The 17,797-nt window shown below is 40.2% G+C and overlaps 2 protein-coding genes across 3 annotated transcripts; one reads left to right on the forward strand and one right to left on the reverse strand.

Moving 5' to 3' along the window:
- Nucleotides 1–8,640: 8,640 nt before the first annotated feature.
- LOC112187118 (putative protein FAR1-RELATED SEQUENCE 10) lies at nucleotides 8,641–12,570 on the forward strand. 2 transcript variants are annotated; one of them, XM_024325777.2, is made up of 6 exons: nucleotides 8,641–8,748; nucleotides 8,870–8,907; nucleotides 9,710–10,771; nucleotides 10,851–11,294; nucleotides 11,378–11,698; nucleotides 11,961–12,570. In XM_024325777.2, exons 3-6 carry the CDS (start codon nucleotides 9,749–9,751, stop codon nucleotides 12,066–12,068), a joined length of 1,896 nt encoding a protein of 631 aa, XP_024181545.1. In that variant the 5' UTR covers nucleotides 8,641–8,748; nucleotides 8,870–8,907; nucleotides 9,710–9,748; the 3' UTR covers nucleotides 12,069–12,570. The 2 variants fall into 2 exon arrangements, with proteins under 2 accessions (XP_024181545.1, XP_024181544.1); XM_024325776.2 differs by having other exon boundaries at nucleotides 11,378–12,570.
- A 1,977-nt stretch (nucleotides 12,571–14,547) lies between these two features.
- On the reverse strand, nucleotides 14,548–15,513 carry LOC112190031. The gene has a single exon (XM_024329446.2). The coding sequence runs from the start codon at nucleotides 15,384–15,386 to the stop codon at nucleotides 14,832–14,834; it is 555 nt and encodes a 184-aa protein (XP_024185214.1). The 5' UTR covers nucleotides 15,387–15,513; the 3' UTR covers nucleotides 14,548–14,831.
- Nucleotides 15,514–17,797: the final 2,284 nt, after the last annotated feature.

A 17,797-nucleotide genomic window follows, 5' to 3' on the forward strand; every position in this document is an offset into this window, starting at 1 on the left:
TGATGATCGTTCACTTTTGAATTTATTGAAGCTTTATGAAGGTTATATTATACACAACCAAGTGACTATCAAGTGAAAAACATTAATGTTATTGTAGAAGAAGCAAAGACATTTTTCCTTTTCTTCACCTCAATTATGTGTCATCAATCCCACCAAAAAAATATTCATGTAGCGCATACAATATATATATATATGCACTTTTGTTTCATGTATTTCATGGTTGGTTTATTGATATTTGTTTGCAATTTATTAAAATTTCCTTGTCCTTTGGCAAAATATATCTTATTGTTCAAGGAAAACCTAATTTGTGTTTAGCCCAAACTCTAGGTTACTTGACCTAATGGTAATAGGATTTAATTAGAAGGATTAGAATCCTAATCAATGTAGAATTACTTTCCTTGTATGATTGAGATTCTATGCATTGTAATCCTCTATATAAAGATGCCATAATCAATGAGAATACACAGCAAATTTCTCTCAAATTCAGTTTCTCTACAACACGTTATCAGCACGAAGCCCTAACCCTGAAATCCTAAATTCGTAGCCTTCAAATCCCAGAAACCACCGCCGCCCACCTTGAAGATCTCAACTCCAGGAGTCCAGAACCGGCGGCCCCACCCCCTGAACCGGCCGGCAAACCACCGAACCGGCCACCGGAAGTAGCAAAAGTCCCTCTGCCCGGTTCAAAGCCTTCCTCACCACCTCCTGCAGCCATACTCGACCACCTGCAGCGTCTACACCCCAGTAACCCGGAACCGGAAATTTCATCACCGGAACTGGCCAAAATTCCACCGAACCCGCCACCTGAATCTTCCTAACCTGAACCGGCAGAAAGAAGAAAGAGAAAAAAAAAAAAAAAAAAAAAAAAGAGGGAGGAGGAGGCCCCAGCCCAAGCCCACTTGCTGCAGCCCAAGCCCCAAGCCCAAAAAAAAAAAGTTGACCCTACGTGCCAAGCCGCCAAGCCTCTCTGCCACGTCATCTCCGAACTGCCACGTCAGCAACTCGGTCAACGATCAGTCAACCCTCCGGTCAACACTTTTCCGGCCACTTTCGGTAACTTTTCCGGCGATTTTTCCGGGTAGCTATAGTAACTTTCCTACTGCTACAGTAACTTCCGGCGACATTTTTTCTAAAAGTTCCCATTTTTGAAGTTTTTTTTTAATTTAATTTCTTCTTCTTTTCTCGGGGACTTCCAAAATCTCTTCTCCTACCCCCCTTTCTCTACATAGGGGAGACCAAAAGCCAAACTGTGGGGGTTCGTGCTCACTCCAAGCTTGGAGCTTGTAGAGTCCTCCAAACTTAGAGTTTGTTAAAAAGAAAACGATCGACCACATACATCGTTGTTTCGATCTAATCCAAAACCCCTCTTGGAATCGGATTTTCTTAGAAGCGACTACGCTCAGAAAATTCCTAATTTCTTGGAAGCGACTACGCTCAGAAATTTAATAGTTTTTCGTGGTAGCCTTTTCGCTCCGAAACTAACCCTAATCTTGTGTTGTTTTTCAGGATGAGTTACCTGAACAAGTTGAACTTTGTTCCACTCGAGACAACTGGCGCTGGATACCATAGGTGGGTCCGAGGTGTGCGCCAACATCTTAAGGCTGATGGACTTCTGGAAACCATCCAAGAGCCTAGTCAGAACGTGCTCTCCATTGAGCAAGCTACTGCTTTTGAAGCAAAACAAGCTAAAGCCATAATTCTCATGACAAGGCACATGAATGACGCGCTCCAAAATGAATACCTCAACGAGGAAGACCCAAGAAAGCTATGGGTAGAACTTGAGCAGCGATTTGGCAACGTTCGTGACTCCCTGCTTCCTGATTTAGAAGTGCGATGGCATAGCCTCCGATTTTGTGATTTCAAGTCTGTGCTTGATTATAACTCGGAAGCTCTTCGTATCAAGTCTCTGATGGAGTATTGTGGCCAAGCCATAACTGATACGATGTTGATCGAGAAGACTCTCTCTACCTTCCCCGTCTCTGCACTGATGATTTCAAAGAATTATCGGATTGATGTAAATGCAGGACGTATCACAAGGTTTCATGAGCTCATTGGCGCCATGAACGTAGCTGAAAAGCACGATAATATCCTTGTGAAGAACTATAATACTAGACCCGTGGGAACTAAGCCTATTCCGGAGTCTAACTATAGTCGCGCCCCCAATGGAGGACGCAAGGAGCGAAACCCTAAGAGTAGGGACAATTCTGGACATTCTGGTCCATATGTTCGCCCTAAAGAGGAAGGAAATCGCCAAGAGAGACGTGCACGGAACCGTAGAGGTCAACGTGTGAAGAGAGAGAGAGGCGGAGCCTCCGACCATGGTGGTAACGCCACCAAGAGCATAGGTCATCCAAATCGCGCCCCAATGGCGCCTCGATCAAGGGAGCCTGACCATAATGATGTTTGTTTTCGATATGGATCAACTGAACATTGGGCCAAAACATGTACTGCACCCCAGAATGTTGCAAACGCATACAAGACGTATCGTGAAGCAAGGGAAGCGAATTACATGGCACAAGAAGATCAAGATGGCGATCTAGATCTAAGGGTGGAAGACTACATGGATCAAGACCCAGAAACTGGCGATTTTGACTAAGTCTTTTTATTTTTCAAGAGATGTAGGCGATTGCCATATTACTTTTTATTGGATTAGATTTTCTTTGATCATAGAAACAATGATGTACTCCGTTGGCTTATGAATAAAATTTCGAGTGCTTTTCATTATGACTCAATTTTGATTCTGAGCATATTACTTTGTGACTACGATGGCTGGGCCATCAATATTAATTCAAGGACATGGAATAGCCCAAATTCCACTTGCCAAATGGCACCTTGATTACAGTTGTCACAGAAACTCTCTACGCTCTTAGGGCAAATAGTACCCTATGAATAGCCAACGAATTCCATGCGAAAATGCATGTAGAGAACGGAAATGCGTTCCTTTGCATTACCTCTAATGATTGCGAACAAAGACGCATCTTAGAGAAGTTTATGTGTCTCTCTAGTGGACTTTATGTCACTATTCGAGCTATTAAATCCAATAAAGTTATGAGAGAAGATCTCTTGGATTTAGACACATATTGGCTTTGTCACGATAGGATAGATCATCCTAGCCATGATATGATGATCCGTCTACAAAAAGACTTCACACGGATATATTTTCTCTCGAGCGAAATGAAGCATGAATCAAAAGTTGATTCTTAGACTAAGTGTGACCGATGCTGCTGCCTAGTGCACCGCCTCCGTCCACCACCAGCCTAGGGCTGGCGTAGTCTCTATCCATGACTCCATGGATGGCGTCCATCATGGTGATGGCGCCCTAGGTGATGCTGCAATCACCAACTTGCTTCAAAATAGCGTTTCAAACGCTCAGGCCTAACCAAAATTCTCATTGGTTGCTTCTAAAGCCTCTCGCTCGTTTTACTAAGCCCGTTCCTTAGGGAAATTAGGACTGAGACCGTCCTATGCAAAGGATATGACAATACTCATTATGTTCTTACAAAGAATCCGTAGGGATTTTGTGGATTGATTCAACCAACTTGCGGACGCTTAAATATTTCATGATGTTGGTTGACACGCAAACACGCTGGTCACGTGTTATGCCATTGTCCGCCTATAAATGCTGCTTATGCTCCACTCCTAGCACATATCATACGACAATGGGCTCACTCCCCTAATCATCCTATTCAGTCAATTGGATTTGACTATGCTAGTGAGTTTACATCGAAGACTTCCGATGGATATTGCAATGGGCTTGATATTGGACATCACATTCCTATGTTCACACCCAATTGGTCTCGCGGAAACGACTACGATGGTAGTCCGAACGTTGGTAATGCACACCAATCTTCTTACATCCGCTTGGGGTGATGCGATATCGCATGCAGCTATACTAATTCGTCTACGACCTACCGCCACTCAATGTACCTCTGCGTTACAGCTAGTGACTGGGTACACGTATTTTGTACTTACGCACATTTGAGTGAGCCATTTATGTGCCAATTGCGCCGCCACAGCGCTCTATGATGGGTCCTTACAGACGAATGAGCAACTACGTTGGATTTAAGACCCCAACAATAGTCCGCCACTTAATGCCCTTGCAAAGCGATCTCTTTACCGCTAGATTTGCGGGTTGTCACTTTGATGAGACAGTCTTCCCGTCGTTTGGGGGAGATAAGAACACGAATGTTCAACAGGAACGACAGGAATTGTCGTAGTCTGTCCCCACTATGTCTCATCTTGATCCCTATTAAAGTGACGAGATCACACAAATATGCTGCAAACATTCTTGCAAGGATGGACGTCCCTACGAGAGGACGTTGCGCCACCCTACACGGAGGTAGGCATGGCGCCAATGCCAAAGAGAGTGGCACTTTGGCGTTACAGGCCATGGCCCCAGCTAGGATGCGTGGAGAGGCCAGTGGGTTCGAAGGATACTTTGACACATTCCAATCCTTTGATCATCAAGACTCAAAATCCGTCTCATAAGAATCTTCCGGGTTATGGTTATCGTTGGGGGACGCCTCAACGTCAAAACCTATTCCTGAGAATATAGAGCTCTATGAAACTTACACTAGTGTACATGAGACGTGGGATAGAAACTCCATCAGAATTGATGATGTAGTTGCGTATTTTGTTGCGCATGAGGTTTTGATTTAGATGATATCGAACCACGCTCCGTTAATGAATGAATGCCAACGTAGAGAGTTTTTGGCCTAAAGGGAAAGATGCGATCCAGGTTAAGATGGATTCTCTAACGAAGAGGAAGGTTTTTGAGCTAGAGATGCCAACACCTCCTAACATAAAACTTGTTGACTAATGGGTCTTCGTTAGAAAACGTGATGAGAAAAAGAGATGGCAATCTCGCCTTATAGCGCAAGGCTTCTCACAAAACGCCCTGGAATCGACTACGATGAGACATATTCTCTCGTAATGGATGTCATTGCACTCCACTACCCTGTCAGTTTGGTAGTTTCCGAATAACTGAACATGCAGCTTACAAATGTGGTCACTACGTATCTCTATAGGGATCTAGATACGGAATATACATGAAGGTTCATGGCGAACTTCATTTACCCAAGTCAAGTGGCTCTAGACCATGCAGCGCGTTTACAAAGAGGTTGAAACGCTCACTAAAGTGACCACTTGATTGGGAAGGGATATGCCTACACGCGTTTCCATAACAAGTTTCGGATTCTATCGCGGTTCATGTTGGACATGATCTTCATTAGAAGCCTTTAAAGAGTTAAGGGAAACCGCTGAACACTTGAAATCTGTAGTTTGAGATGAAGGATTTTGGGAGAACACGATTATGTCTCGGTTTAGAACTTGAGCATCGTGTCGATAGATGCTTAGGCATTTTGACAAGGTCAAGCCTTCAAGCACCCCCATGATCGTCCGTAGTCTTGATCCTGAAAATGATCCTATTCGTCGAAAGGATGATGACGAAGATGTGCTAGAGGCAGAAGTGCCTTACTTAGTACAATAGGCGCATTATTGTACTTATCTCAATGCACAAGACCGGACATCTCATATGTTGTGAACTTGTTAGCTAGATATAGCTCTGCGCCAACGCGACGCCATTGGATTCGTGTAAAAGATATCTTTCGATACTTGAGATGTATGAATGATATGGGCTTGTTCTATCCCTATAGAGAGATGATGGATTCGGACCCATCACACACCAGAAACGCTGCCAACACTGGCTTGCGTTCTCTATCCCCATCCCAAAACGACATGTGTTTTGGAAGGTTTTGCTGATATTGGGTATCTCTCTGACCCACACAAAGGTCATTCACAATCCGGTTAAGTGTTCACCATGGGAAAAGACCGTGATATCTTGGAGGTCTACAGAACAGACCCTAGTCGCTATATCTTCGAACAATGCAGAGATCATTGCTCTTCATGAAGTGGTTCGTGAATGAATATGGATTGGATTCATAATTACGCATGTTCGAACAATTGTGGTTTGAAGTCTACCACAGATGAGCCTACGAGCATTTAGGATAATGCTATTTGTTTTGAACAAATGAGGCAAGACTACATCAAAAGCGATTACACCAAGCACAATCAGCAACAACAGACACTCCTCGACATCAAAGTGAACTAGGTTCGATCTAAGGACAGTGAGACAGACTTGTTTACTAAGTCATTGCCCAATTCCACGTTCGAGAAACATGTGGCAAGAATTGGCTTGCGGAAATTATCTGAACTCCCATGATAGTAGTCATCAGGGGGAGGCGCAGACATCAGGGGGAGATGTCTACATGTTCGTCTCGAATCGTGAAGGGTGTGTTGTGCTCTTTTTCCCCTTCGACCGAGGTTATTTTTGTCCCACTGGGTTTTTGTTACTCGGCAAGGTTTTTAACGAGGCAACGAGAGAAGCACCGCTTTTGGGCAACACAAGGGGGAGTGTTCAAGGAAAACCTAATTTGTGTTTAGCCCAAACTCTAGGTTACTTGACCTAGTGGTAATAGGATTTAATTAGAAGGATCTAGAATCCTAATCAATGTAGAATTACTTTCCTTGTATGATTGAGATTCTATGCATTGTAATCCTCTATATAAAGAGGCCCCTATTATCAATGAGAATACACAGCAAATTCCTCTCAAATTCAGTTTCTCTACAACACTTATATCTTTACTACTATAAATGGAGGTCCTCTTTTGGTGTTAAAAGGACTTCACCAAATTTTAAAATATCTATAATGCCCTTCAATAACATAATTATCAAATTAAATTAATAAAATATAAATAGATAAAAAGTGTAAATTGAAAAAATAGCCAAACCACCATTATTTTATGTCTAAAAAATAAATAAACACTATTCTTTGTAGTCGATCTATTTTCCATTAACATCACAATATCACTCGCGAGAAACGTGGGCACGTTGCTATTATATATTAGGGTTTTTGTCTATTTACCTTATTTTTAGAGATTTTTTTCCCACTTACCCCATTGAGTTTTTTTAATTCCCTCATACCCAAAACACTCTAAGGAGGTCTTCCCTAATACCCCATTAAGATTTTTTTTTTTTTTTTTAATTTTTTTTAATACCATTTTACCCTCACCCCTTTAAAACTTAGAGAGAGAGAGAGAGAGAGAATGGAGAGAGAAACCATAGGAGACTTCGCAGGAGCTCTGTCACCCGCTGCCGGAATCCGGCCAACCTTTGCCTGATTCCGGTCACTGAATTTTGGTGAAAATCTCACCGGAAATGTTTTTTTGCCCCCAATAGACATTTATTGCCCCTCAATAGACCTTTATTGCCCCCTATTGCCCCCCAATAGACCTCTATTGCCCCGATAGTCTATTGTCCCCCAATAGATGACTATCAGCCATGTATTGCCCCCCAATAGACGACTATTGGGGGGCAATAGAAGTTTATGAAACCTCACCGAAAGTCTCCAAAGAGGTTGTTGTAGATCTCATATGGGGTCGGAGAGGTTTATTGCCCTCTGAATAAACCTGTATTGCCCCCCAATAGACGTCTATTGCCCCTCAATAGACATTCAAAACCTTTTTTTTCCCTCTTTTTCTATCCCATTACTTAAAAAAAAAAAAAAAAAAATGGTCACCCACCTATCTTTCTCTATCTCTCTCACCTTCAACTGTAGCAACCGTCTGCAGGTTTGCTACCAAAGTGATCGTAGCACCTTCGACTGCTCGAACCACCGGCCTGAACACCCGCGCCAACGAGACTGCAAGCGGAGGTCGAGCTCGAGTGCCAAATCTCGCCGGAGATGAACTCTGGTTTTGATTTCACTGGAGAGGCGGTTATCGGCGACATTGAGAATCTGTAGACCTTGTGGTGGAGCTTGGCCGAAAAGTCCTTCCAGAGGCCGAGCATCATCGACTGAGCTTGGGAATTCTTCTTCGCGTAGCGACGATGCTTGGAATCGGAGACTGCAAACCACAACTCTCCGAGCTCACAATTCCGGCGGCCCATCAAACTCGCCTAGTTTCTGTTTCTACCGTCGATGAATCTTTCGGTGCCGTCTTTCTAAGCAGAGAGAGAGAGAGAGAGAGAGAGAGAGAGAGAGAGAGAGAGAGAGAGAGAGAGAGAGAGAGAGAGAGAGAGAGAGCAGATCGTGTGGAGAGAATGGCAAATATAATTAATTAATTACTTTAAGGGAAAATGTAATTAAGTGGGATAACTTTGGCTCATTTTGGGGCTTTTGGTCAAGGACCCTATATATTAAGACAGTTCCTCTTAACATGGTTAAACTTTTAAAAGCCAAAAATTGCCCTTTCTTTAATATGAAACAACTTTATATATTCTAAGGACATAATAGTAAATCAATAAAAGCAGGTTTTTTTTTTGTTTGCTGGTAATAAGTAATAACTGCATATTTTCAGATTTTTTTTATATATATAAATTTTTTCTGTATTAGAAAGAATACAAAGAATTATCCAAATGTCTAATTTGTACAAATAAACTGCTCAAATAAATTCTAACATAGCACACGCTAAAAGACTAGAATATCTTAAACCATTTCTTAAAAAAAAAAAAAAAAATCTTAAACCAAAATGTCAAAGAAAAGTGGGCCTCAAAACCCGGAAGAAATTGTGAAATGGTAATAGGCCCAAAACCCATTCTGACTTGGCGGCCATACAATTAATATATCTTTTAATTCACTGAAAACAACTGAAAATTCTTCCTTGTTTTGCAGAGACGATGAAGAAGAACCCAACACACATAATAATAATAAGGGCTTTACTTTTTCGCTCCCATTTCTTTCTTTTTTGGGTATGCAATTTCTCCTCCAATTCATCAATCCCTGTTTCAAAGTTCAATTCTTTACCTCACTCTACTTGGTGTCGAAATTTTCTCTCTAACTTTTTCATATTGTTGAACTAAACACTTGCAGGGAAAGTCAGGATTCAAGGACTTTCACCTTTGCTTCTGGTACGTGCTTCTGGGTTTTAGTTTCTTTCCACTGTAAAAAAGCTCAAATCCATACTTGGTGCTGGGTCTACTTTATTTTTCTCATTTCTTCCATCCAAATTGTAGTCATGTGTGTTTTTTGATGTGTTGTTCCTCCCTCCACAATTTCATTGTATATGGATGTGTGCATGGTTATTTGTTTTAGTTTGATTTCCAATTGACATGAAGTGGGTCTGGTTTGTTTTGCTTCAGCACTCAGCTGTGGTTCTTTAACTTGTTTAATCTGTTTGCACTTCAACCGCTTTATCAATTTTGCTCTTTTAAGGAAATAATACAGAAACCTGACTTGTCTAAACAGAATGTATGCACAATTGGATTCTTTTTTGGTTTGGCATTTGAACATAATGTCCCTTGAATGGGTTGGGAAATTGAAATGGCAAAGCAAGGAAGTTGTAAATCTTTTTACTGATTTGGACTGAGTTTTGTTTGATGGCTTGGCAAAGCCACAGTACTGCTGTATATCATAATTCATTATATTTTGTTTTCTTCGCAATGATTATTAAAAAAAAAAAAGGGAAGATCTTTTTCTTAAAGGTTCATGTATCCACTTTTTCAAAATCTCTAGAAGGAATTAAAATAAATGTAAGTAATTAGTAACCATGATCTTAAAGTACCAAACTCGAGTAAATAGTTTCTCTGTCAAGTTAGTAAATAGTTATATATCTTGCATGTGCCAGTTTAAATGAAACATATTTGTGAGTTGAAGTTTTCATTTTTCTAATTCTTTTCTTGTTCCTCTTTCTTGCTGTTTCTGTGGCAAAAGAATATGTAAGCTTGGACACTTCCTGTTGGTTCACGAAAAATGAAGCCATCAAATAACATATGGATTCCGCGCCAACAGTGCCCATGTGGAGATTGGAAGTGTTATATTAAGTATGAAGGAGATGATCCGACCTCAGTAAGCTCTCTGCATGTAAAGAGTGAGATAACTTCATCCTCGTCCTCATCAGAAGCTGTCTTCACCCCTTATGTTGGTCAAATTTTCAAAACTGATGATGATGCTTTTGAATACTACAGCAATTTTGCACGGAAGAATGGATTTTCTATTAGAAAGGCACGCTCAACAGAAAGCCAAAACTTGGGGATATATAGACGAGATTTTGTTTGTTATCGGTCAGGATTTAATCAACCAAGAAAAAAGGCCAATGTGGAGCATCCCAGGGAGAGAAAATCAGTACGATGTGGATGTGATGCCAAGTTGTATTTGACAAAGGAAATTGTTGATGGCATTAGTCAATGGTATGTTTCACAGTTTAGTAACGTGCATAATCATGAGTTGTTGGAAGATGACCAAGTGCGCCTACTTCCTGCATATCGTAAAATACAAGAGGCAGATCAAGAACGGATTCTCTTACTTTCCAAAGCTGGCTTTCCTGTAAACCGCATAGTGAAAGTGTTGGAGCTAGAGAAGGGAGTTCAACCTGGACACTTGCCCTTCATAGAGAAAGATATCAGGAATTTTATTCGAACTTGTAAGAAAACTGTTCAAGACAATGATGCTTTGCTCAATGAGAAAAGAGAGAATGATATGCTAGAACTTCTTGAGGCCTGCAAGGCTATGACAGAGAGAGATCCAGGTTTTGTTTATGATTATACCATAGATGAAAATGAAAAGGTTGAAAACATTGCATGGTCATATGGTCACTCCGTTCGTGCATATACTGTTTTTGGTGATGTAGTTGCTTTTGACACTACCTACCGTTCTATCACATATGGATTGCTCCTTGGAGTGTGGTTTGGCATTGATAATCATGGCAGGGCAACTTTTTTAGGCTGTGTGCTGCTACATGATGAAAGTTCGCATTCATTTGCTTGGGCTCTGCAGGTTAGTGGATATAAAATCTTGTGATCAATCTGCACCAGTCTCTGTGTATTATTTTTATGATTATTCTTCTTTTGAACAGGCTTTTATGCGATTTATGAGAGGAAGATATCCGCAGACTATTCTAACCGATATAGACTCGGGGCTTAGAGATGCTATAGCAAGGGAGTTGCCCAGTACTAAACATGTTATATGTATATGGCATATTCTATCCAAAATTTCCAGTTGGTTCTCTTTGCCTCTTGGACCGCAGTATGAAAATTTTAAAGCTGAGTTTGATGTGTTGTCTCATCTGGAGAGTGTAGAAGACTTTGAACATCAATGGAACATTTTGGCTGCTCGGTATGGCCTTGTGTCCGATAAGCATATAGGTTTATTGTATTCATCTCGAGAATCCTGGTCACTTTCTTACATTAGAGGCTACTTTCTGGCTCGTACACTGACAGCTGAGTTTTCACTAGCTTTGGAGTCATTCTTGAAAAGAATTTTGAATGCACAGACATGTCTACAAGTATTCTTTGAGCAGGTATGTTAATAAAAAAATTCTGTGTCTGTGTGTTCTTCAAATTTGGATGCTTCATTATTAAGTTCTGTTTTGGGATCTTGAAGGTTAGTATTGCTGCCAACTTTGGGAATCAGACCAGAGAAGGGATGCAGTATATGAATGTGAAGACTGGCATGCCTATTGAAGAACATGCACGTAATATTCTTACACCTTATGCTTTCAGCGTCTTACAGCATGAAATAGTTCTGTCTGTGCAATATGCAACAACAGAAATGGGAAGTGGATCATATCTTGTGCGACACTACAAGAAATTGGATGGAGAGTGTCTTGTCATTTGGATACCAGACGATGAACAAATTCACTGTTCCTGTAAGGAATTTGAGCATTCTGGAATTTTGTGCAGGCATTCCCTTCGCGTCCTTGTGGTAAAAAACTACTTTCAACTCCCTGAAAAATATTTTCTACTTCGTTGGCGGCTAGAAAGTTCCTTAGATTCTTTGGCTGATGAAAATGCTCAAATCAGTGCAGACGACTGTGCTGAGTCCTTTAACACTCTCACTGCTAGTCTGTTGACAGAGTCGTTAGTCTCCAAGGAAAGATTTAATTATGTTCATAGAGAACTTTCGAGTCTTCTTGAGCATGTTAGGAGTATGCCAGTAATTGAAGAGTATGCTGTGAATATGGCAGGTAATAGCATCAGCGACAGTTAGGCATCTTGATTTAGCATTTAATATAAGTGCTGCACTGGGAGTCTGGAGGATGAAGTATGTTGGTGTGGAAGGCATCAAATATTAACCATTAAAATTTTTAAGCTCACACTCTGAATACTTGCAAACAAAGATACACTGATACAGGAATACAAATTCTTTTGTCTACCCTGGCAAGCCAGCTCAGATGTTCTGGAATCTGGATGGGTGTCATTTGACAGTGTATGTTACCTTTGTCTTTTGGGTAAATGGTTTATATACCTTTTTCTTTTGGGTAAATGATGTATCTACTTTTGGGTATCAGTAAATGTTGGAAAGAGGGTAGGAAGAAGCTGGTCATATTTCAGTCTGTACTCAGTAGTGTAAGTTGTAATTAACAGTATCCTCGATTTAAAATGTAAATTGGGACAATTCTGTTTTTTCTTCTCTGTATCAGATCTGACCGTAGTTCAGGGGTTATTTGTTCAAATTGTTTGATGGGAGGATGCACCATGAGGAGTTGTAAATCCTTTAGAACTTGCTATTCTGGCTTAGTTATATGTGAAAGAAGGCTCTGTTGTAAGACTAATAGAACCAGAAGATTGAGCTCATCTTGGTCAGTGTATCTGCTGTTTATTTTTGTTACAGTGTATCTGTTCTTTTCTTCATCTGAATTCTGAAAAAAAAAATTGACATATGCTGCATTTCTACTCTTGAGAGAAAACATATTTGTACATTTTGGCACTTCTATCTATTTCACTATCTTTTTGGTAATGAAATAGGGTTATGAACTTGTGGTTACAAATCTCGGTTTTCTCTTCATTTAGGGCCAGGAGTACAAGAACATGTGTAAATTGCTCTGTTTCTTGTAAATACTGCTCAATTACACGAAAGTTACCTCGAGTCTTTAACGAAGGAACGGAACCAAGACTTTCTCTCTCATCCCGTGTTGAAGGGTGGGGGCAATGGCAAATGAGAACGGCCTGGTTGTGTAGGGGACATAAATGGAAATCAATGTCCATGGTCATAATTACCAATGGACTAATTTGATGAAAACGTCTGATTGGTGTTGGGGGCAGGTAAAACACGGTTACGTATTCATGTCTCCCAGACCCACACGGCCACACTCTACTTTAGCTTTTCAATTGCAATATCTGGGAGTGTTCCGCTCCAACAAGACCAGGTTCACCCATTGTGGTTTCTCCTTTTTGCAAGAAATGGAGAATGAGGCTCGAGATTCGAACTCTAACCATGAGTGTCACGATTGCATGTGAAGATAAAAGAGAATTAAGGGTCAAGAGTCGAACTCTAGCTGTGAGTACGTGTCACAAATGCGAAAGTAAAAGTAGTCTACCATTGAAGCTATGAGCATTCGCACTAATTTAAAGTGCATCTAAGAGTATGAGAGTGAAAAAACATGACGATTGAGAGTAAAACTCTAACCGTGAGTGTCACGAGTGTTGGAGCAAAGTACTCAACGTTAAGCGTGTACACTATTTTAATCATCTAGTGCATGCAAGAGTATGATGAAACATGGGATTAGGCAAATCTTGATGAAATGGATTTGCAACAAGATGGTGCATGCATAATTATTTGGTCTTGCAATAATTTGTCTCTGTTTCTCGTCATATATAGATTTGAGACAAAATATTGTGCTTCTCATAATAAAAATTAGTTAAGGTTTGAAGGTCTCTAATTGTCGGAGGTGGTCCCTTTGTGCTTGCATAACCAGCACCATGAAGCATAGTAATCAAATCGGCACTACGTTTGGTCGAGAACCAACCCTGAGTTTTGATTCCATTTTGCTAAGGATTTCGACAACATAGTGCTAAGGATTTTGATTCCATTTTGCTAAGGATTTCAGATTGTTCGACAGGATTTTTTTTTTCCTGAATTTTATGCCGTGTAGATTGTTCATGATGCAACATCTACATAGATCTGTTTTTCTTAGAAAATTTATTGTCTGGTGTATCGGACAAATTTGAATTCTGTGAATAAGACTGCTTCCTTGTAAGTCCATGGAATAATCTTATTGCTTCAATTGTCCTTTCTGGAAGACCCTGGAATGGAACCAAGTCAAGTGAGAAATTTATTGCTGTCTTCTTCCAATGAAGATAGATTAACAGCTTAACATGCATAGAGATCAAGCAAGAAACAGAATCAAATAGATCCACTATAGAGTACGAACAAAAGTGAAGTCAAGGATTTTATGGATTACTCAATTGGATCATATCTTATTTGATTTTTGATAAATGCATCATAAACCCAGTGACAAAAAATTGAAGGTCTAAAAAGCTAAACGTTAGTCTACATTTTGACCATGTTGTAGATTGACCCAAAGTGGACGGAGAAAGGTTGTAAATTGGTCCACCATATGTAAATGTTATTGATAAACTATAATTTAGTTCCGAATGAATGAAGTTGAGTAAATTATAAATCTTACTGTTTGGATGAATAATACTCTGAGAATGTCTAAAATAATTTAGTCCCGAATGATATAAGTTGAGTAAATTATAGACCTTATTGTTTGGATGAATAATACTCTTTGAATGTCTAAAATGATGTACAAATAGTTTTAGTGCTCTAAATTCTTCTTTTGCATATGGCTGAGAGATGGAATACTTTTGGCATTCAATTACATTATAGTTCTAAGTTGCAAGTTCTACTCCTACCTGCAACACATTTAAGCTAAAAATTGTATTATTAACTGATATGATGATGAAGAGTAGAAGATGAAGACATGATGAAGAAGGGTATTTCTACAAAATTCGTAACACACACAAAGTTACAGAGCAGTCTTTTAATTCAGACCAGAGAAAGAAAAAAGAATAGCTAGTTTCTACTAACAAACTTCCTAGTGAGTTCAATTTGATCACTGACATGAAACCATGATCATAGATTGTTGGACTTCAAGTTTAATCCCTTCTCTGACTTTTCTTATAAACTCATCGCATTTCTTGTTCAACTCTTCTGTACTCAGAAACCCAACGTCTTCTTCTTCTTCTTCTTCTTCTTCTTCTGTAATCAATAACTTTTTCTCTTCTTCTTGCACTTGTTCAGTTTCTACATTGATAACTTGATCTTCCTCTGCCTTTTGTGCATTTGTTTCTGTCAACTTGACCACTCCAACTTCCCGGGTTTCGCCATTGATCTTCACATCATCTTCATCATTGATGAGATTAGACCCCGATGGAGAAGTCCCAATAAGACCAGAATTCTTCACAATGAACACCAGGAGTCCATTGCAAAGCAGGAACATGTAGTTCTTGTCAAAAGTGTAGCTGAACAGTCTCACAGAAGGTGAAGATATGAAGGCATTGGGGAAATGAACAAGAAAAGAAATTAGAGAAGACTGAGAGAACAAGATTGAAAAGACAGAGATTGAAAGCAAAAACTTGATGGCTTTGCTATGAATGATATAATCCATGGTTTTTTTTTTTTTGCTCTGAAGAAGAAAGAAGCTTTCTTTTCTAGCAGGGTATTCTCAGAAAGCTCAGTGAAGCTCGCTTGGCTTAAGGATATGAACACGGTGGATGTTTATATAAGGTTGGAGCGTGAATATAATACTGGCTACACTCGTTTTGGCAAGAGAAATTAGAAATGGACCCCTAATGGAGTCAACTACCTCTTTAATATTTCTTTGGAGACCAAGACTTAAAATCATATCTGGTCTTTCCAAAGAACAAAACGTAGTTAAAAGTCATGGTTGTTCCAAGACACTCTAAAAAAAGTTTTATGATGGTTCTTGTAGCTGTCTTATTAGTTATTACTATTAGGCTATTAGCTCTTCAAGGCCAAAACAAAGGTTAGGTTTGTGTTCGAGTTTTCACTTAAAGGGTTTCTTTCTTTTTAGGTGGTTAGCTTTCCTGTTTTCATGTTACAGTTGAAACGTACAAATAAAGGTGAGCCTTTAACTAAAAGAGATGGTAGGACTTCTAATGGGTTGGAGTACTTTTGTATTTGTAGATGACTTAGTAATTTCCAAGGGTTAATGTTGGGATGGTTCATCAATAAAGTTTAGCTTGACTGAGGGCAAAAGATCTTAAAGTTTGGCATATAGGCATTAAATGAATAAATAAATAAAACGATCATAAAGGTCAGCATAGAGTAAAGTTAAAAATGCAAATACTGTAAAAAAAAAAAAAGGTTCTAAAAGTATTATGATTTACTCAATACATATAATTTGTGAATGATTGCAAGTATTTGAAGTTTATGTTGTAGTATTTTCTACTATACGAGAGGGTGAAGTGAAAAGTTTTTAGTCATGAAGTTTTTGTTTGTTTTTTTTTTTTTTTTGTGATCAAAAATTTTTATTTTTCACTAGCAAAAAAGACCTAGCCGCTCTTGTGCTAGGGTTTACTTTCTAGGTCATAGAAAGAAAAATCTGCATCCATGGACGTGGATGTACTTAGCTGGAACTGCAGAGGAATCTGCAACGATGCGACAACAAGAGCTCTGAAGGATCTTATATCACAAAATAGGCCTCAGATTGTGTTCCTGTGTGAAACGAAAATCAGCCGAAAGGAGGACTTTGACCGGTTGCAGAGAGCGTTGGGATTTGTGAATGCGGAGATGGTGCTCAGTGAGGGTTTGTCTGGCGGCCTTGGACTGTTATGGAATGATGAGGTAAATCTGAGAATGGGTACGACATCAGCCCATCATATGGATGCGGTGATTGTTGGGGCAGCGGGTACTCCCTCGTGGAGAGTGACTGGATTCTATGGGTATGCCAGAACAGGGGAGAGAGATAGGTCGTGGAAGCTACTGCGTGATCTTGCTGACCTAGATTCATTACCGTGGGTTGTAGTGGGAGATTTTAATGAAATACTTAACAATGGGGAGAAGATTGATGGACCTGTGCGAGCGGAGAGGCAGATGAGAGGGTTTCGGGAAGCCCTAGGTTATGGGGATCTGTTGGATCTTGGTTTTCATGGGGCTATGGCAACATGGTGGAACTCGGAAACACAATTGAGGTTGGATAGGGCGGTGTGTACACCCTCTTGGTATGATTTGTTTGGTCATTCAAAACTTTTCCATCTGTCTCCATCGGACTCGGATCATGTACCCATCCTATTGAAGGCTAGTACAATCCCTCTGGCATCTCGACCGAAGCATCATCGCTTCAAGTTTGAGGCGTTCTGGATACAGCATCCGGATTGTGAGGGGGTGGTTAAGGAAGCTTGGGGTACGGACGTTATGGGGACTCCGATGTTTTGTGTTGCGAAAAAGATAATGCATACTCGGATTCAACTTGATAAGTGGCAGAAGCAAGTGTTCCGGGGCCGTCAAATCCAGATGCTCGGTATTCGATCTAGGTTGGAGGAGCTCCTAGATGTGCCTATTTCTGATTGGGTACAGCGGGAGAAGAAAGATTTGATGGATAGGCTTCAAATATTGTTGTATCAGGAGGAGTCGTTCTGGAAACAACGGTCTAAGGTTACTTGGCTCAAAGAAGGTGACAGGAACACAGGATTTTTTCATCGTAAAACTGAGAACAGAAAGCGAAAGAACTTGCTGCATGGTCTTTATGATGAGAATGGTCAATGGGTTGACGATGATGCTGGGGTTGAGAATGTGGTTACTACCTATTTTTCAAAGATGTTCCAAGCTTCGGAGATAGATTTTGACGCGGTCCACACTACTTTGGCAGCCATTCGACCTTCAGTGAACCAGGAGATGAATAACCAGCTCTGTGCACCTTATACAGTGGAGGAGGTTCGTCAGGCACTCTTCCAGATGTACCCAACTAAATCCCCGGGTCCGGATGGGATGCCACCTTTATTCTTCCAACATTATTGGGAAATAATTGGAACAGATGTCTTTGAGGCGGTAAAGAGC

The sequence above is a fragment of the Rosa chinensis genome, chromosome 2 (assembly GCF_002994745.2).
Source record: "Rosa chinensis cultivar Old Blush chromosome 2, RchiOBHm-V2, whole genome shotgun sequence".
Taxonomy (NCBI): Eukaryota; Viridiplantae; Streptophyta; class Magnoliopsida; order Rosales; family Rosaceae; genus Rosa; species Rosa chinensis.